The sequence below is a fragment of the Bos indicus x Bos taurus genome, chromosome 15, assembly GCF_003369695.1.
Source record: "Bos indicus x Bos taurus breed Angus x Brahman F1 hybrid chromosome 15, Bos_hybrid_MaternalHap_v2.0, whole genome shotgun sequence".
NCBI classification, from domain to species: Eukaryota; Metazoa; Chordata; class Mammalia; order Artiodactyla; family Bovidae; genus Bos; species Bos indicus x Bos taurus.
In genome coordinates, this window is record NC_040090.1 from 39,970,993 (window position 1) to 39,992,133 (window position 21,141).

The 21,141-nt window shown below is 54.2% G+C and overlaps 1 protein-coding gene across 3 annotated transcripts in view; it reads right to left on the minus strand.

Annotated features, from left to right (window-relative positions):
• Positions 1 to 1,685: 1,685 nt before the first annotated feature.
• Positions 1,686 to 21,141, minus strand: part of LMO1 (LIM domain only 1) — a 41,812-nt gene continuing 22,356 nt past the window's right edge. For all 3 annotated transcript variants that reach the window (XM_027563205.1, XM_027563204.1, XM_027563203.1), the window contains 3 exons: positions 6,181 to 6,394; positions 3,534 to 3,659; positions 1,686 to 2,072 (listed from right to left, as the gene is read on the minus strand). In XM_027563205.1, the coding sequence (XP_027419006.1) occupies positions 1,967 to 2,072; positions 3,534 to 3,659; positions 6,181 to 6,394 (446 nt within the window). In that variant the 3' untranslated portion in view covers positions 1,686 to 1,966. The remainder of the gene's footprint in view (positions 2,073 to 3,533; positions 3,660 to 6,180; positions 6,395 to 21,141) is intronic.

Sequence of the window (21,141 nt, forward strand, 5' to 3'; positions counted from 1 at the left end):
TGGGTTCTTGGGGGTGGGCACAGCCATCCTAGACCTCAGGGCCCAGGGAGGGTCTGGCACTGGGGACTCTGCTACAGTCCAGAGAAATAATTTACTTGTTCATGTTGAGCAAGAAAAATCCCTCATTACGGACTTCAGCCTCCAGTTCACACGCTCAGATCCATTCAGTCTCACATGGTCACATATGGACGACAGCTCCTGGTCTCACCAAACTCACTCAAAAATATCTCCTGCAGCGTCTCTTCTCTCTTATATACATGGATGTAGCTCCTTCACCGAAGGTGTGAGACCCAAAGAGGAGAACTCTTACCCCAAGATCCTTGGCTGTAGCGATCCCTTCCTGTGGACTGGGTCCCTGGCCACAAAATCATAGCTTAGAGACACAACCTCTTCCAAGCACCCCTAAGAGCCCAGGTGTCCTCCCACATCACTCCAGGGGAGAATCAGGCCTTCCTTGGGGCAGGTGATGTGAGGTCACAGTGCAGCCCCCGCTCCATCCAGGCAACAAACCCCTTGTCCAGGAGTAGGCAGAGCTTAAAGCTGTGGGCTGACTTCATCTGGGCTCTGGTCTGTGGCCAGGATAAAAACAGTCCCTGGGGAAGGGCGAGTGAGTGGCCTGATGGTTGGAGGAGCCCATCCATTCGGCCTTCTCTGTTTCGGCTTTGGATCCAAGGAGGCTCTCTCTTTAATACTGCTCAGTGATACCTTTTCAGTTCCAGGCCATGTGCTTGGCACTGTGGCTACAGCCATGGCCTCACTCGGTCACTGGTTGTCTGGCTATCTTCCAGTCTGAGTACCTGCCAGCTACCTGGCTGTCCCTACCTATCTCTGCCGACACACCCACCTACGTGTGTGTCCATCTCTTCTTCTTGTCAGCACACATATCTGTCTGTGTGGTGCTGACTTGTCTGTCTGACTCTCTGGAGTCATCCCAAACAGTCCTGTGTCTGCTGGAGGAAACAGGCCTGTCCCAGGTCTCCCTGTGGCATTTGTCCTCACCTTGATGTGATCTGTTTGTTTTCTTGGCTTTCCCCCTCGTCCTCAAGGGCACGGACTGTGTCCTATCCATGATTCATCCTCATGTCTGGTACTTGAAGCACAGGGCTGAGACAGAGCGGATTAAGGTTTGCCAACTGAATGAATGAAAACCTCCAGCATGCGTGGGTTGAGTTACAGAGAAACAGGATTTTCTCTCTCACCCAGAGGAGCAGAATGCCAAGACCCAGGCTGTAAGGAAGAGACAGCAAATGCTGTTCATCCCCCTGAAGGTGAAGAGAGATTTCAGGATTGCGCTCCCATCGTAGGGAGCCTGGGATTTGGGGTCTTACCACGAAGGTAGATCAGAGCTGGGTCCCTGACTGAGCAGTGTAGGGGGGATGTAACACAGGATCCCAGGAAAGGGAAGTTTTCATTTGGGGACCAGGGTATATGGTTGCCAGAGGATGGGGAGTGGACAGTTTAGCTCCCACTTCTGGTTGGGGAGTACTGGGGGTTGTCCCTTCCCCTCCAGCTTTTCTCCGTAAAGCCCACCTGGAACTCCCTTGCCCCACAACAGCACACACTAGAGCCCCCACGTCCTGTTCTAGGGCCCTCCTCCCTGCCAAGAACTGAGGGAGGGCCTTGTTTTACTCCCAAGCTGAGGGGAGGGTCCCCCAGGTCTGTAGTCATGTGATCAATGCAGAGTAACCTCCCCGGAAACATTCATAAGTTTAATCCACGCCAGTAATAAAATCGCATTACATTTCTCATAAAATAAATGTTCCCATTTATATACAGAAGACAGACTGTACAGGCCCAGCCTGGCCCCAGGAGGGGTCACACACAGACGGGCAGCGGCGGAGGGAGGGCCATCCCTCCCATCGAGGACGGAGGAGTTCTCATCGGCAGGAGAGCGGCTGGCCGGCCAGGCGGGTGGGCAGGCGGGTGGATGGACAGACAGACGGGCCTGGAGGCCAGGTGCTGGGCGTTACTGAACGTGGGAGTCAAAGGTGCCATTAAGCTGCCCCTCCTCATAGTCCATCTGACACAAGATCATGTTGTTCTTCAGGAAGAATTTGTCTCCCACACAAAATCTGGAAAATCCAAGCAGGAGAGAGAGGCCATGGTGAGGTCCCAGTGGATGGTAGGAGCTCCAGACAGGACGCCACCCGGCCCAGGAGGAGGACATATGGGCAATGAGGTCCTGGGGAGTCTGAGCTTTCCAGAGAGGATCCCAGAAAGTCCCAAGCAAACCCAACCAGTCACCCTGGGTCAGCCCAGCCCTTGGCCAGGCCCACAGCCCAAGCCACAGGCTTCCACGACCAGGTCCCTCGTGGGGTGGGGGCAGGGGTGGGCTTGGTGGGAAGGTGTAGAAATGATGCCCAAGAGAGGGAGAAAGAGAGATGGACAAAGAGATAGGAAAGGACCAAGCGAGGAGAGGGAAGGAGAGAGGCAGAGATGGAGAAAGAAGAAGGGATAAAATGGCTGACTTTTCCAACCCTCTGTTCCCCACCCCACCTTAAGGAGATGGCTCAGTGAAGGACACTCGTCTTCTAAACAGAATCTGTGGGTTTCCAGGAAGACGTGACCCTGTCCCACCATCTTCCCTCTAACCTAAAGAAGGCCCTGCCCCTCCCAGTCCTCCTCAAGCACTGGAGGATTCAGCCCTTCCCCCAAAGATGTCCCCGGGGGTCGGGGGTCGGAGGCCTTGAGTGGGACCCCAGGGTCACAGGCCTGGTCCCAGCCAATCCCGCTTCAACCACCAGGTGGCGCTGCAACTTCACTGAGCCCCCCTGGCAGTGGGTCTGCGCATAGCCCCAGACAAACCAGTGTTCCCTGCAGGTCCCCCTGGACCTCAACCTCTGGGAGCATTTGTATGAGCTCTTTCCTAACTTTGGGGGTCCTGAGCAAAGGGCCTTTGGGGGGTTGGCCCCTATTCAGGGCTGAAGGGCTCTGGTTCCTTAGGTCCCCAGGGTCTCCCACAGGGCGGGGCGGGGCACAGAGTAGGGGCCAAAAGACCAGAAAGAAGGCTGGGCTGGAACCAGAATCACAGGAATGAGTGACAGTTCCCCAGGGGTATTTCACTGGCCAGGTCTGGGAACCCCTTCTCACTAGAACGTCCATGCGTGTATCTGCATGTAGCACACGGCACAGGACACACACAGGGCTCTTGTGCACATACATTTAAAACACACGTACACAGGCATACTCACCCATCACACGCACACAGCACACACAGACCCGCCTTGTACACAGACATTTAAAAATACAATCATGGACACAACACACAATGTATGCACAGCTCATGCATGGCCCTGTCCATTACGCTTGCACAGAGATGAACTCCACACGAGTACACATGTGACAGTATTAGAGCACACACATTTGGCTAGAGGGCTCAGGCATACATAAAACACACACATGCATGTACATACTTACAACATGCAACAGAACCCGCGCTTGCATGCACACCTCTATGGCACTCCTGGTCTGTGGCGGCAGGTGTCAGCTAGGGTCTGCTGAGTGTGTTGGGTCTGGTACAGACCAGCACTCACCTCTGGTTGCAGAGCTGGCAGGCGAAGCAGTCGAGGTGATATACGTTGTCCCGGGCCCGCATCACCATCTCAAAGGCTGGAATCAGCTTGCTGCAAGCAGCGCAGTTTCCTGTGGTGCCAAAAAGCCTGCAGAGGGAAGGGTGCAGAGGGCTCAGGCGCCTGTGGGGGGCTGTGGGGGGCAGGGGAGTTGCCTCGACTTGGGGGCCCACCTGCCCTCTACCCCTGTAGTTCAGCAGGTGGGCCTGGGCCAGAAGGAAGATGCACAGATGACAGTGTCTAACTTCTGCTAAGAGAGCAGGCTTCAGAGAAACTGACACAGCACTCAGGAAGGAGCCTGTGGGGACTCGGGAGTTGGTTGATATGCCTGTCCCCTGGCTTTGCTGACAATGAGGGCTCCCACTGGGTCTCTCAAGCACCTGGGGATACCAGAACAGTAGGCTGGGCCCTGAGCAAGGATTCCAGGCTTACACAAGCTCAAACTTAGACACAGTCTGTCAGTCATGGGCTGTGTGTCCTTAAGCAAGTCATTGAGTTTCTCTGAGCCTGATTTATTTCAACTGTAAAATGGGAACTGAAACATAGCCTTCACAGGCTTGTTGTGAAAACTGTAACCTCTTAGCCACAGCTCCTTTAGTGAATGCCTACATAGCATTAGCTATATGCCAGGTGCTAATCTAGGGGCTCTTCAAAGACCAAGTCATTAAATCCTGACAATAACACTATGGGGTGGTCTTTTGCTGCTACTGACTCATGGTGGGACTTGCCTAACTCCCTTGAGCCTCAGTTTACCCTTCTTTAAAATGGGGATGCTGGGCTAGATGATCCTGTTTAAAGATGCTTCTAAAACAGGACTGATGCCAAAAGGAAGTTTCAAGGACATCTGGCACAATGCCTCTTTGGGGCAGGCACCCCTCCTCTTGGCTGCTGATTGCAAAGCTCTAAGGACAGGGAACTCACTCCCTCCCCATGCAGGCCTGCCCTTGACTGGACATTCCAGGGGTATGTGCCAGCCAGGCTCCTCCTCGCTTCCCTTCTGCACAATGGCAGAGTAAACCCCAAGTGAGGCAAGGGACCAAGAGGCAGGCGGGACGCCCTCTAATCCCTGATTTGTCCAGCTCAAGCTCAGGCGCCTGCAGATGAGCGTAGCTCCATTATTCATCAGCCTGAGTTGCCTGGTGGCTCAGATTAAGGCAGACAAAGGCTGGGCCACAACATCTGCCCGCCAAGGGGGGCCTTTCTGGCCACCAGTCCAATGAGAAGTCACTGCAGAGGGGCAGGTTCTGGACAGCCATTCTCTGGGACTGAGCAACTCAAGGAAGCCCCACAGGCCCCCTGGCCTACTGGCCCAGGTGGCCTCAGAGTCATTCCTGGGCCTCTGCCAGAGCTCAGGAAAATATCTTCAGGCTCCAATAGCTGGCAGGGCCCAGGGTGATTGTGGATGCATTGACCTTATAGATGAGCCCCTCCTGCACTGTGGCCACTCCTGGCCAGGTCAGCTGGTCTGCCATCTCCCCTCAGCCTGGTTGGGTTAGCCCCCAGGTGATGTCCTAAACCTCCAGACTTGGAGGCCGCTTCCAGGTTGCCAAGGGGCGAGTCCCAATGCCTAACCCCTCCTCTTGGCCTCAGCATCTCTCCTCCAGCTCCAGTCTGAGTCACACATCTTGGTTTACCGCACCACTTAAAAAAAAACAAAAACAAAATAAAACCTCCTGCAAAGGCAGAAGGTGTAGGCAGGTAAATCTTAGGCTCTTTGGGTAAGTAGGGGAGCCTCTGCTGATAATCGCACCCTCCCCCGCAACAAGCCCAGTCCTGAGTAGAGAGAGCCCCAAGAAACCCTGGGCACGACCTACTAATTAATGCGATGGGCCTTCCTTCCCCGCAAGGCCCGGCCACCACCCAGCAGCCTGCATGGGAGCCAAATGCAGATGCTGGGTCTAAGCCAAGGCCCCTGCTTGGTGGCCTCCTTCCAGCCTTGCTGATGTCATAGATGGCCTAAGGGAGGGTTAACTGGGGGAGGCAGCCCCAGGGAATAGGATGCAGGTTGTAGGGGAGGGGTGGGTTGGAACTCTGAAGAATGCAAGGTGGGGAAGTGTTGGTATTTTCACTGTCTACAGAAGAGTAAACTGAGGCTGGGGAAAGAGGCACAGAACAAGTTTAAACCCAGGTTTTTAAGCTCCAACATCAGTGGCTCTTCCAGGGTCTGGTTACCTACCAGACTCTGCAGGCATGGGGTGTCTAATCCCAGGGCCCACCTGGAAGATGGGGAGCTGGGCCCTGGGGAGATTGAGGAGGACACCAGCAGGCCAGGGGGGCCCAGGGAAGTTGGAACTCCCCTACTTGCTCCTGGAAGCTCCTTCACCGCATCCCTTCCTCGATTCCAGGGACAGGGTGGGTCAGAAGCGCCTGGCAAAGGCAGAGGCAGAACCACGTTGGTGCCCTTGGGAGGCTCCTCTTGGATGCCCGATGGTTAGAGACAGGCCCGCCCTGGACAAGTGCTGGGCACTGAGTCCCAGGGGCAGGGCAGGGGCCGGGATGTGCGTAGACTGGGTATGGGGGCTGAAGCAGGGCAGAGCAGTGCCAGCCGTGGAGAAGAGGGCTCTCGGGCTGGCAGGGCCGGGGTGCGTGTGGGGCGGGGGAGGCTGCCCACCTCAGGTAGTCACGCCGGCACAGGATGAGGTTGGCCTTGGTGTAGAGCGTGGAGCCCACCTCGCCCAGGCGGCAGTCACAGCAGGCGCACTTGAGGCAGTCCTCGTGCCAGTACTGGTCTAGCGCCTTCAGCAGGTAGCGGTCCTTGATCTTGCGGTTGCAGCCCGCACAGCCCTTCTGCTTCCCTTTGGGCTGGACGGAGAGCATCGGCACACCTGTGGATGGACAGACAGATGGACATGGTGGGCGCTGTGGCTCAGGACATGTCCCTCTGCTTCTTTCTGCTGCCCCGTCCCAGGATCCTTCCCTGTCTCCTTGGCAACCACCTCTCCTGGCCTTGGGTCCCACGCTGTGGGGCTGCAAGGCACAGCCTCCTCCCCTGGCCCGTGAAGGTCCCTCCAGAAGCTGCAGGAGCCCCAAGTCTGCTCAGCCGCAGGCATACAACCAGCCCCAGGGCCCAGCCCCCCCGAGTCACCCCTCTCCATCCAGCCACTGTCCCCTGTGCTGTGTGACCCACCGTACACCCGAGGCCTCCTCGGGAAGCCCCATCTCATCAGCTCTTCCAGCAGCCCTGAGAAGCTCGTCATGGGCTTGGGTTCCACTAGGACTCCTAGATTTGTTTGCCACCTCAGGACGTCCTCACACCGCAGTGTGCTTTTTATTTTAACTGGACACACCAGATTAAAGCCTCTTGGTTGTGGGGGTGTCAAGAAGAAAGTGGGGTGCTCCTGTGATACTCCTGGGGGCACAGGAGTTCTGGAGCTCCTGGCCGGTGTTGGGGAGACAGCCGGCGCTGGCCTTGTTGGCGGCCTCCCTAGGAATGTTTCTGCATGTGTGCCTGCTCAGTTGCTAAGTCGTGTCCAACTCTGTGATCCTGTGGACTGTAGCCCGCCGGGTTCCTCTGTCCATGGGATTCTCCAGGCAAGAATACTGGAGTGGGTTGCCATTTCCTGTTCCAGTGGAACTTCCTGACCCAGGGATCAAACCTGTGTCTCCTGCATCTCCTGAATTGGCAGGCTGATTCCTGCTGGGCCACCTGGGCAGCCCCCAGGAATGTTTCTAGCTGGATTCAAACTTCCTACCTGCCCTAGCCTGAGGAAGGGGAGTTTCAGTGCCTCTGCATCCTTGCTCGTCCTACCAAAGTAAGAATCTTGGAGACTCTGGCCAGCTCTCAGGGTCCATATGAACTTCCCGGCATACAAGAAGATGGTGAGTACAGAGGACAGGAATCTCAGCATGGCCTTGCCTGGAGGAGGGGCAGACCACCCAGCAGCAAGCAAGTGCACTCACACGCAACCTGCGTACACTGGTACCGCATGCAGTGGGCTTGTATGTGCACAGAGGCATGGCTTCTAGGGCCCCAGCCATGAGGCCGCAGGGAGGGGAGGTTGAGAAGGAGGTGGGGGCAGATGTCCCCAGGGGACCTGGGCATCCATGCGGGGCCCTGAGGCTCGGGTGTGGTGAAATCCAGGCTTGGATGGAAATGCGGGGAGTCTCAGAGATAGGCTGGACAGCGGGGTTGCCTGTGACACCTGTCTAAGAGCCCCTCACAGCGGTGGTGGGGGTAGGGGGTGTTCCTTCCCTGACTAGAGCACTGCTGGGCTGAGGGGTCGCCTCTGGAGGGAAAAGCCCACTTCTTCCTGCCCCCTCGGTTTTCCAACAAGCCCCTGAAGGCTCCCTCTTCCTGGGCCCATCTTCTCCAAAGGACCTGCGTACTCTCCAGGCTCTGGGTTCAGTTCCAGTTCCAGGGCACCCCTCCTCTCGGCCCTCCCCCTCACTGCACCCCCCCCGCCCCCCCCGGCCACCAACCATTCCCTTCCTTCCTCCAAAGGTGACCCTTCCTCATGCTTCAGGAGAGAAGTAGCTTCCAAAGGACTTCAGTCTCAGAGTCCACAGAGGTCCAGTCAGACGGGCCCCCGGAGTTCTTACAGGCAAATGCTCTCATTCCACAGGTGGGGAAACTGAGACCCAGATAGGTCAAACGGCTCACGTAAGCCCCGCATCAAGTTGGCCCCAGGGGTCCTGCGTCCCTCCTGTGCTCTTCTCGCCCCGCTGCCTCCTCTGGGAGAGGGGGCAGCCCTGGAGAACCCAGGATCAGCTAGACAGGCGAGGGCAGTGTGGAGGCCGACCAGGCTTCCTGTGCTGGGCTCCTCCCTCCCCCAGTCCCCGCAGGGCCCATCTGTTAGCTGGGAAGTCCGTTGCCTCATTTCCTTAATGCAGCTCTAAAGGTTAATTGGTCTGAGAGAGTGATGGGGCTCAGGTTGGCTGCGTCCTCAGGCCTGCCTGCGTCTCCGCTGACAGGGGCCAGCCCGGTCACAGAACTCTGAGGAGCCCAGAGAGGCTGGCTGGGGAGCAGACACGTCCGTGAGCTAAGGGGGGCCCAGGGGGCCCTTCCAAGGCCTGGCCTACAGGGAGCAAGTGCGGGAGGGATTCAAAGAGCTGGGCGTGGGAAGGTCTGGGGGCTCCCGGGGGCAAAACTGTCCCTGGGGCCTGTGGAGGGAGAGCCAGCCAGCATAGCTATGCATATAAATTCCAGCTTGGAAAACCCCAGGCGAAGTCTCTATCCAGTCTCCCTAAGGCTGATTTCCCCTTCGTTCCCCTGGGCTGGCAGCAGGCCTGGCTCCCTTCCCAGACATGCTGGGCCCTCCTGGGGCTCTACACTTGTGCTTTCACTGCTGTGGGGTTTGGGGGTGGCTGGAACTTCCTTACTCAGGGGATATATCTGGCCCACTAAATTATACCCCCAAATGAAGGGGGATCCCAGCACTAGGAGTGTCTGTCCTGTTCCATATTCCATCTGGCTTGACTCCTGGAGAGGCTAAGCCTGCAGTGCTATAGACCACATGGTAGCTGGTAATTCTATCGATGCTGGGACGGGGCACCTAGAGGACCCAGGGAGGTTATGGGGAGTGAACCCACATGCTGCCCCAGGTCCCCAGCCTGGCATAAGGTGGGGGCTCTGGAAGGCCTGAACACCCCACTCCAGGCAGGCTGCTTATCTGGACACTGCTTTCTGGGCCCTGGAGAACTCTAAAGAAGACATGTAGCTCCTGTTAGTGTCTGACGTCCACTGAGACACGGAACATTAGGGTCAGCCTGGCCGAGGAGGTCCCAGAGCATCTGGGGACTTTGCGCTTTCTTTGCCTAGAAAGTCTGAGGTCCTGGGAGAAGTCTGACTCACCCCTCCCTTCTTTAGGAAGCACTCACGCTATTTGCTCTCCCTGGGCTGGTCCAGGAGACTTGAAAACACCCCTGGCAAGGTGAAAGGGCTTTAAGGAGAACATCTATGGTCCCTTTTTCCCCAGATGGAGCAAGATGCTCCCCAGAGGGTCCAGGCTGTTCATCCCTGTCCTGCCTCCCCAGCCCCCTTCCAGCCTACCAGTCGGCCCTGCAGACACCTCTCCTCTCCCTCCTTCCCTCCCCTGCCCGGCTCTGGGAGCTGAGCCTCAGGCCATGCACTTTCCATTAAGGAGATAGCATCCTTTTGCTGAAGTCCATTTGGGATCCATTTTAGTGTTATCTAAAAATCAAATCTACATGGTAATCCTTTTAATGTACTCCTGACTTTAGAAAAAAACAGCTTTGCGCTCCTTCAGGAAAGGTTTTAAAGCATTACCCAGTAATTACTACTCACCCATGAAAACACTGATATTTTACAATGGATGGTGTTTGCCCCTGCGTGTGCGTGCAGGCTCACGCTCAGACACACACACACACACACATACACATGGGACCCAATAAAATAAACTAATTCACTCAGCTCGAGTGTTCCCCTAAATCTTGGGGTGTGCAGGGAGATATTTGACGGGAGATGAGCCCAACCCTTACCCTATCCCTACGCTGGTCAGGCTGAATCCCTGGGCGGGCCGATGCAGGAAGAAGGCTGGCTCCCAGTCTGACTCATTCGGCTGCCAGACACTAACCCTCAGCTCTTTAATCTGGGGAAAAGCCAGACAGTCCGGGTGACCAGAAGGGACTGCCAGAGGTCATTCAGCTCTTCCCACACCCCACAGAGTGGTCTGCCAGGCCACACCCAAGTCCTCAGCAACTCTTGCCACCTACCCCCGGCCAGCCTGCCCCTCAGATCGGACTTTTCCAAAGTGCCAAGGCCACCGGCTCCTGGGCCCACCCATGCCTCTAGTTTGGAGAGCAGGCTAAGCCCAGCTGTGGAGCACTCTCTCCGCTCCTAGTGATCTCAAGGGCCGGTCCGCCTCCCCAGAATGGCATCCCCATTCAGCCCCGGGTCACTCCACATTATGCTCTGTGGCTCCGCTGCTGGAAGCCACTGTGGCCACCACCCAGAACTCCACCTGGTATTTGAGGCCCCCCCCACTGCCTGGCTCTGCTGGTTCCGCTCCCTGCAGAATTCAGCAATAACATTCCCTTTCCATCCTGCAAATGGAGTTCGTCTGCTTCTGGCCCAGAGCCCTCCTTTCACTATTGCTCCAGGAAGAACAATGCCTGGTCCTGCCCACCCCACTCTTTCCCAAACGTCAGAGTCAGCAGTGGAGCTGAGGCTAAGAGCCTAGACCCTGAACTGAGAAAGCCTACTTTCCAGTCTGGGAACTGTCCTAAGTCACTGGAGGGCCTGGTGCAAATCCCTTTACCTTTCCAACTGTCATCTGTGAAATGGGGCCATACCAGTTTCCTTCCACCAGGTTGTGGTGAGGACTGAATAAGGTTCTTCATAGGAAGCCCCAGCCCAGAGTCTGGCCACTGGCTGCGACTAACAAATAGGAGCCTATTGTCAACATGCACCCTGGGAAGTCTTCCCTGTTCTGACACTTGTTTTCTTGCTCTTTAACTTTTTATTTTGTCAACACTTCAAACTTCCAGGTTTTGCAAGAACAGAAAGAATTCCTGTATGTTCTTTACACCAAACCTCTAAATATGAACTTTTTAAACCATATTTACTTTATCCTTCCCTGTTTATCTATGCAGCTACCTCCTTCCCTCCTTCCCTTCCTATAATTCTTTTCCTGTCTCAAGGGAGAGTTGGTTTCAGTAATGAAGCCCCTGCACCCCTTAAAACTTTGGTGTGATTTTCTAATAGAAAGGACAGTCTCTCACGTGACTCCAGTACAATGATCAAAGCCAGAAAATTACCACTGATCTAATACTATTATCCATCCATTCAGATTTCATCAGTTCCCCCAATAATATCTTTTACAGGAAAATAAAAGTCTGGATCATGCATTTCATTCAGTCGTCAAGTTCAGTCTACTTGAATCTGAAAGAATTCCTAAGCCCTTCTTTGTGTTTCAAGACACTAGCATCTTTGAAGAGTACAGGCCAGTTATTACGGAGTTTCCTTCAATTTGGTTTTATCTGACACCTTTGACTATATGACCTTAACTGCTCTGTGGTTCTTTGTTATAAAACGAATATGAGAATAGCACTCCTAGAGCTTCGGTGAGGAATCCAGGAGCTAATCCACGTGAAGTGCTCTGGACTAACCAAACCTGGCAGTCCAGAGCTAGCCCTGATTAGTGTCAGCCCATTCAGCACGTGGGGAAGAATGACATTAGTCACAGCTCCATCTCAGGGCCCTGCAACCCGTGATGGACACATTTTGAGGAGGATCACTTGATTTGAACGTGCCACCATGGTTAAAGTCATACAGGCGCTGACTAGAGTCGAGCCTTACCCAAAGGATTGTCTAGTGGCCACTGCAAATGTGTATAGGAGGAGATCAGCCGCATCCATCTGACAGGCAGCTTCAGGGACCAGTCGGGAGCAGATGGGGGCTGTGGCAGCTCAAGGGGTGACAGCTCAGGGCAGGTCCCGCTGGCTGCCCTGGGAGGCCTGGGACACAGGCAGGTGTGGGCTTGGGATTTCTTGTCATCGCCCCATATGCCTCAGTACTGTTTCAAAACCACGTTCACACAGCACAACACAGCTGCGCAGCACAGAGCTAGGTCTCCCTTTCTCACCCGAGGGGCCAGCAGGGAGCCAGGGCTGGACTCTCCTGGGGGCTAAGGGTATTCTGAAGGGAGATATCTATGATTGAATACTTAGCAGTGCTCGCCTCCCAACTGCCTTATGGGACGGTACCCTGATTATTTTCATTTTATTATTTTTCACACACCACGTGGACCCCATTCCTGTCCACTGTTGACACCTTTGCCTCCCTTGAACTTGTCCTCGGCTCTGTTGGTGGTGTGGGGCACCCGCTCCTGCAGCAGACCGACGGAGCGAGGGCTTCATGGACCAGCACCCATCTGGTCTCCTGTGCAAGCCCTGGTCTTGATCCTGGATAAGTCATTGCGTCTCTCAAGGCCTGTTGGTCTCCCCACCTGTGCGGTGGGAATGACTCTAGCATGTACTTCCAGGATGTCCTCAGGCACATGTAGGATAACACCTGGCATTAAATGCACCTCTCCTCACAGAAACTAGCAAATGCCTGTGAAGATGAAAGCAATTTTCATTTTAACAGTGGGAAAACTGAGGCACTGGAAAGGTTGTGACTTGTCGTAGGCCATACAGAGCTGGGATTTGAAGCCCAGCAGCCTGTCTTCAGGATTCATCTGCTCTGATGTCGGGCTGGGCATGGCTCACCTAGAGCTGCTAGCAGACCCAGGAGGCAGACATCACAGAGGTCAGGAGACACAGAAGGTACGCAGATGCAGGTCACACCTGCAAACATACATAGCTGCACACAGACTTCCACATGCACATGTAATCGCACACTTGCAAACTAGATCCATAAGAGGCTGGGCCACATCTGCTTACTCTGCCCAGAACATTATTCCAGGCTCTGGCACAGTGCGAGCGTTGGTAGGTGCTCAGTAAATCACATGAAAAGACAACCCCTGCATCCAAGCACATGCACGCACGGGTGTCACATAAATATACACACATACGCTCGAGTGGTCATATGATCGTTGACTGTCTTTTTACAAAACAACATATCAGGACTTCCCAGGTGGCGCAGTGGATAAGAATCCATCTGCCAGTACAGAGGACATGGGTTCAATCCCTGGACTAGGAAGATTCCACGCTGTGGAGCAACTACACCCGTGTGCCACAACTACTAAACTCCGCATGCCCCAGGGCCCGCAAGAGTAGCCCCACGCTCCACAACTACAGAAAGCCCTCGTGCACCAATGAAGACCCAGCGCAGCCACAGATAAATAAAATTATTTTTAAAAAAAACCCACAACATATCCAAAAAGTGGACTGTAGCTCAAAATCAAGCTCTGATTTGAACAAAACCCACAAGTAAGAAGCCTAGTGCTCGGTTCTCAATACCACATTCCCCAGGAAATGGAGGTGCACGAGCCCTGAGGTTTTGCCCACACGGACCCATGTGAAGCGGCTGACATTATCCAGAAGAGATCAGTCTACAATCATCATACCCATGTCAGCTGCCAGAGGCTAGGGTCTGGGTCCCTGCCACCTGCAAGGTGCCTGTACCCAGCAGCGTCCGCACCTGGACCTGGAACTGCAACATAGGATCCCAAACACAGCCAGCCAGCGGCCCCTCCTCAGCATCAATCCCGTTTAATAAGGAAATTTGAAAGTGTAATCTAATTCTGCAGAATCTCTTTAAATCTCGTTTTCTCAGAAGTAACTTCATTTCACACGGACACATCCAGCCTTGTGCGAAGGCCTCCATTTCACACCAGTTTTATCTCCACAATTTCTCGTCTGACTGCACTCCTATCCCAGGGCCTTGCCATGCGCCAGGCGAGGCCTGAACTAATAGCATTTCCTACTCATTTGGACTCAAAAGCCAATGAGAACAACTGTTGAAGCACGCGGCTACAGCCACCTAGAGCACGCTCATCACCACCTCTGTGCGCACACCCCCTTACAGGCAGGCGGCTGCGCACTGGGTTCGATGAGGGAGGGATGTGGGGCTCCCGTGACCTCCAACTCCCCGTGGTGGGGGCTCGGCTCCTGGGATGCCAGACAGTGCAGTGGGGGGACTGGCCCCTTTGACTCTGAAGGAGAGGAAGGCCATGTAGACCATGACAGTGGTCCACACAGAGAGACGGACTCAGCTGACTCCATCACTCCCCAGCCCAGGCTCAATATATTCACCTGCTAAATGAGGACAGCCTACTTTAAAGGATTATTTAGAGTATCAAATTAGATAATGGACATGAAATGCTTATAACAACATTTAACAAAGTAGCTTTAAAAAAGTCAGCTAAGAAAACTTACATACATCTGACGACCCAACAATTCTCTTCCTAAGTATGCACCCAAAGAGTGAGAGTTTATGTCTACCAAAAGAGACGCACAAGGATGTTCCCAGCAGTTCTCAATAGCTCCAAACTGGAGACTGCACAGATGTCCATCAACAGTAAAATGGATACTAAATTATGCTATGATTATACAATGGAATAGTACACAACCATGACAAGGAATGGATCACCAGTATACACAACAACATGGATGAATCAGACAGTATAATGTGACACAAAAGAAGCGAGACAGAAAGGCACACTGCGTCACTCTATTTGTATGAACTTCCCAAACAGAAAGCCAACCCATGGTGATCAACGTCAGAATGATGGCGTGTATCATCACCTGTCAGGAGACGTGAGGAAGCCTGCTGAGGGCCTGAAAATGTCCTTTATCTTGATCCTGGTGGTGTGTGAATGGGGGCACACATATGGAAAACGTCACTGAACAGCTGAGACTTGGGCCTTTTACTGCATATACATTATACCTGAGCAACAACAAAAAACTAAGAAGGCCCCTCAGTTGGGACTTTATATGTCTTTTCATAAAACCCACCATTTACCCACCATTCACTACCTCTGTTGTCTCAGTGAATCCTCATTTTTACCCCGAGGCACTAAATGATTAACTTACTCAACAGGCCCAGAGAGGTTCAGGCTGTTACCCAAGGTCAAACAGCTGGAAGGTGGGAGGGCAAGGATAGGAGCCCCAGCCTGCCAGATTCCCAGGATCAAGTTCTCACCCCTGCACACACCCCATGGCCTCCCTGAACAGCCCAGGTGAAGAAGGCTTGCTGGAGCAGCTTCTGGGTTCTCCTGTGCAGCCTGAACAGGGGTAACTCTAGGGTGGGACTCTGGGGGCAAGCTTAGAGCAGGGTCTGGACTAAGAGCAGGAGGAGTGACGGGCAGGGCACTGTGCCCAGGCTCTGGCGTGTCACAGGCTTCTTAGGCGTTGGTCCTTCAGAAGCTGTGGCTGCTATAGGGTCTAGACAGGGCTTCTGGCCGGGCCAGCAAGGGGATGTGGACTGCAATCTAAGGACAGAGATGATTCAGTGGCTGGAAAGGGAGCAGAAAGGCTGTGTGGAGGCAGGGATGAGATGTTTGCCCTGCGGCCTTAAGAAAGACAAAGAAGCTTCACTGGGGAGGGCTGAACTGTGAGAGGACAGACAGCTGGCGGCTCCGGACCCAGAGCTACAATGGTTGGGGGAGCCTCAGTCAATAGCCAGGAGCTTCGTGTGAATGAGATGATTGGGGAAGCGGGGCCTGGAGAGGGGCCTAGGTAAGAAATTTAAAGGGGTCCAGCAACACTTGCCTTCTCTAAAGTGCCAAGTGCCTCTGGGTCTCCACAGTCCACCACAGTAGAGGCTGAAGGAAAGCACTGTCCAGTCCTGTCCCAAACATCTGCAGCCGCGGTGGGTGCGTTTGACCTCATGATAACACTCCACAATGAATGCCTACTACAGCCAAATGCTTTAGACTCCTTAACGCTCATCCTGCTCATGACCCCAAGGTCAGGGAAATCACAATCCTGCCCAAGGCGACCTGTGAGCGGCGGAGCAGGGCTTTGGACACAGGCTGCTGGCCAGGAAGTGCCCCACCCCCTCCCTGCTCTTTCCAGAGGCAGCATCGCATCATTTTTTTCCTAAGCAACAGGGAAAGTGAACTTCTGCTTGGACCCGATCTGGGCCTGGCCAAAAGAAGGCGGCTCTGAAACACCCCCTGCAGGGACGCACCAGGGCAGGATGGGCCCCTGGTCCCCAGGGTCCCCCAAGGGAGCCACTTTCTGTGCCGGAATCCGAAAGCAGCTGGCACTTCTGCAGTGGGTTCTGGTGGAGGCAAACGTCCTGAGGTATGGTGCGTCTGGAAGCCTGAGCCCACGGGGAACTTCCAGCGGAGGGAGATAACACCACATGGGTCCTCGCTACAGAGGGAAGCCGGACCCAGCATAGCCTGCTGTCAGGCAACAGCTTTAGGGAACCCAGTAGAGAACTTGAAGGGGAGCACCGAGAGACATGGGAGCAGCTGCAGACAGAATCTAGGGGCACTTTGAAACATCAGAAGCTGCATGGGGAATGATGCCTAAGTTAACTGCGTACTTATCTGCAGTGCGTGCCCCTCCAGCATGGGTGAAGGCCTTCTCTTCTCATCTTTGGGAAGCTCCAGATACATCTAGGAAGCAACAGATCCAAAATAGGGCTCTAGGTCTCCTCCCTCAAACCTGTATCCTTACCCAGGCTTCCGTTCACAGTCCTAACACCATCATCCATCCTGGTGCTCGGGGTATAAACTCAGAGTCATCCTCAGATCTTCCATCATCCTCATTCCTCTCCCCTGCTTGGTCTGTATCCCATCTCACCTACTTTGTTCCACTTCCAGAACCACCACCATCTTTCACCACACTACTAGCTAAAGCCCCCCACCAGCTGCTGCTTCTGTTCGTATCTATAACCCAACTTCAAATAGCAGCTGGAGAAATCTTTCAGAACAAAGTAGGTCAGGTCTCTGCTCAGCTTGAAACCCTTCCTCAGCTTCCAGGGGGCTGGGAATATCACCCACACTTTTCATCAAACCCATGATATCCTTGTGTGGTCTGGTCTCTGCCCCTCCACCCCCATCGAGCTCTAGCCAGAGTCCAGCTCTCCCTCCTGCCTCAGGGCCTTTGTACCTGCTGTTTCTCCCTTGCCAGAACACCCTTCCCACTTCTTTATGAGGTTGGTTGACTCCTTCTCATCTTTTGGCTTCAGCTTAAATGTTATCTGCTTAGAGAGGCCAGCCTTGATCTCTTGATTTCCTTATTTAAATGACTCCTTGGTCATTTCCTTCTGAGTTTTCACCACAATTTGTAATTGTTTTTACTTTTTAGTGATTTTACCTAAGAAAAATGTTTGGTCTCTTATCATAAGAATGTAAGTGCCATGAAGACCTGGGGGTTCTGTCTTATTCACCACTGTGTCTCCAGCACTGAACCCCACAGTGATCACTTTTTAACCATCAGTTCAGTTAATGAATGAAGAGACTGAACAGAATCTATGCAGATATTACTGACCAGAGTCTGCTAGGCCAAGTGGGCTGATGCAGATAGGCAGGCTCCCCAGAGATGGGTGTTTTCATCAGGCTTGGTGCTGAATCACACACCTGGAGCTACGTAGCTCAAAGAAACAAGCACAGATGCAACTGCAGCAGTGCCTGGCCTGCCACTCTCTGGAATTTGAATAGGCCCACCCCAGGGCTCTAGCTGAGAAATGACTGCTCTTGTGCAAACACTGGATTGGCCAAAAAAGTTCCTTCGGGTTTTCCCGTATAATCTTAAGGAAAAATCGAACGAACTTTTTGGCCAACCCAATATAAACCCTCTACCTTTTAGATAAAGGGGCACCAATCCTGTCCTTCAGCCCTGCAGACCCATGAGGAATGAAGCCCCCTCCCCTCCTCAGTGCATCTGAAAGTGAAAGTATCAGTAGCTCAGTCATGTCTGACTCTTTGTGACCCCACGGACCTGGCTCCTCAGTCCATGGAATTCTTCAGGCAAGAATACTGGAATGGGTTGCCACTCTCTTCTCCAGGGGATCTTCCCCAACCCAGGGCTTGAACCTGGGTCTCCTGCATTGCAGGCCTCTTGAGTAAATACTCCCTCCCAACTCTTGTGCTGGGGTGGAGGCCTGGAGCTCAGGCATCTGTGTAATCTTGGCAGTTCAGTCTTTCCCTTTGTGTTTGCGGCCGGGGCACCCCTCCCCTGGCACACAATCCCACAGCTGCCCTCTCGAGGGTCCTTTGAGCTTAAAGATATAACCACTGCTCCCTCCCTGCCTAGTCTGAACCTCTGGGGGGAAGCAGAAGGAAAAAGCCCCTGAAGTTTGCTACAGAAAACCCCCAGGTCCAAGCCTCTCTCTATCTGCAGCTCCCTCAAGCCCCATCCCATCCTGGTCTGTTGCAGCCAGCCCCCAGTCACTTGGCAGGATGCTGCTTGGAGCTGCATAATTGTGGGTACTAGCGGAGAAACGTCTGGAAGCTGAATTCCCCAGAAGGCAACTCAGCTGCTCCCTGGGCACCGGCAAAGCCCGCGTCACCCATCTAATGAAACAGGGCTCCCAAGGGGCCTGCAATCTCCACAGAGGAGGAGGAGGGCACGGACTCTCAGACGAGTCTCAATTTCACAGCATCAGAGACGCGAGCACCAACGCGCTGAACCAGAAAACGAGAGTCTGGCAGGAGCTGCAGGCACACCGTGAGCGCCAGGGGATCGGAGATTAGGGCCCTTCAAAATCAATTTTGAATTCAAACTTTTAAATGCGTTCTCTAGATGCCACGAGGGGACCCTCCAGGCAGGCTTGGCCTAGCCAGCTGCTGGGTCCTGCTTGCTTCCTGGAGCAGCCAGGGCCCATCTGCTAGCCCCCGGGCTGGGTGAGGGAGGAGAGAGTGAGAAGGCTGGGAGGGAGACCCCAGAAGTGGGAGAAGCCTCTTAGGTGCCAGTAGCCCCAGCACGGCTCCTGGGGTGCCTGGCTGAGGTGCCATCCTGGGGCCTTCTGTTGAGGCCTAGGGGGCTGCTCCTCCCTCCTTTGTAGACCTCAGTGAAAAGAACTGAAGGCAAGGCCCACGTGAGCCAGATCCCCACAAACCCCTAACCTGGTTGAGGAGGCTCGTGGGGTCCCAGTGGAGGAAGCTGCTAAGAACACGAGCAGTGGAGTCAGACAGGCAGGAATTTGTATCTCAGACATTTGTATCTCAGACCAGCCACGGGTTCCCAGGGAAAAGGTGTTGGTTCAGAAGTGAATTTCCCTTCCAGAAACCTGGTGGGAGGAAGCCTGCTGTGCGGGCCTGGGCGTGCAGGCCCTGGGAAGCAAGAGTAGTCTGAAGCCTCCCAGTGCAAAGGGAGAGTAAGCGTGACTAGGAAGCTGGACTGCTGGGAAGGCCAGGGTGGAGGCAGGCTGCACTGAGGCATGGGGTCTGCAGCCAGGGAGCTGACAGTCACCCTGCCTGCCACCCGTCAGGCCATATGGGGCATGCTGAGCACCATCCTGGCCCTGCACTGGAAGGGGATGGGACTCAGGGGGCAGCGGGCCACAGCTGGAAGCCAAGCAGAACAGACTGCTCCAGCCAAACTTAGGAGGAGGCCCCTGGGCCTGCAGGATAAGGGCCTTGGGGATACTTGCAGGCAGAGTAGGCTCCTAGGAGCCCCTGCTCTGCCTGGGGCCCTGCTCAGGCATATTCGTTCCTCCAAGCAGACGATCATCCCACCACTGATGCCTTCCATCTCTGGGTGGGGAAGCTGGTCCACGACAAGCCTGTCTGACCTCAGTGACTCACCGCCCCTGCCCCTCAGTTTTCCAAACCTGAGGCTAAGCCCTCAACTGGAAGCCACACTGAAAGAGACATAAACACGAGCGACTGTGAGCCACTCTTCCACTGAGAGGCACCAGGAGGGCAGCCCCCTTCTGGAATGAGCAGCCCTGCAGAAGGGCTGGGGTCACCAGACCACTTGCAGGCGAGGAGGCAGGAATGCCCCAACCCCTCCCACCCTCTGTCTTGGGAGTGGGCTGCCTGCTCTGCGAGGAAATTACAACATGGGCCTGGGTAATGCTCCTTTTAGTTACAGCATAAACTGCGGCAATAAAGCGTACCTGGGGAATGTTTAGAGAAAGCACTAATGATTTCTTCCCCAGTGGTTAATAAATTCACTTCCAGATCAATTTGTTCGCGATAGAGCCTGGCGAGCGGAACCCGCGCGGCGGGCACAGCCGACTGTGTCTTTTTCAGTATAAATGATTTATTACAATGATTAGCGGCACATAAACAATTTAAAATACAACGCTAATTAGTTTGGGGAAGAAAGGAGGGGAAAAGCCACCCTGCCTCTCTCCCCATTATGTTCTACTTCCCTAAGTGTGTACTTTTTAATTAAATCCAAATGTCACAATAAATTTAAAGTGTTTTATTACCATTCAGGCTAACTAAGGCAGTCATGCAAGCCCCTGTCTCAGGCATTATGGGCGAGGCTGGGGGTGAGGGCTGAGGGTGCAGCAGGGCCTATCTACAAGCTCTCCTGGAGACGGGAGGTTTTGGTGAGACCCCTGGAAACCCCTCCTGCTTTCTGGCAGCCCCAGGCTGGAGAACGCTGGCAGAGCGCACCTCCTCTCAGCTTCCTGGCCAGCCCAAGCGATGTCTCCTCCCCAACACCGGCTCTGAACAGCCCAGAATCCACCCATTTCTCCTCACAGGTCCCACAGCACTCCGCATCCTCCCCAAGCCCTGCTCAAGTGTTCTAGCACCTGCCTCACATCGTGCTTGGCATTTCCTATACATCTTACCACATTCTCCTTCTAGTGCTCTGAGTAGTAGTTACTGCTTCAGTTTGGTGGATGGGGAAATTGAGGCTCAGAGGGGTGGAGTAATTTATCCAAAGTCACACAGCTAAAAAGCAGACTCTTGACAAATCCTAGAGTAGCATTTTGCCTTAGAGCCCACGTCTTGCCACGTCTGGGGCCTGACTTCCCAGCACGCAGGATGGGGACGGGATCGTGATGGCTGCTCAGACAGGGATCTCCCTTGCATAACACCCTGGTGTGCCCAGAGACACAGGCGAGACGGGAGTTCAGGCCAGGGACCTGGACCCTGATGAGTCTGGGTTCAAGTTCAGGTTTTGCCATGAATCCACAATGTAAACTCAGTCAAGTCCTTCAGCCTCTCTGAGCTTCAGCATTCCCATCAGCAGAACTCGAGTAATAATACCCAAACTGCAGGGCCAAAGGAGCAAAGCAGCTAAAGTAAGAGGA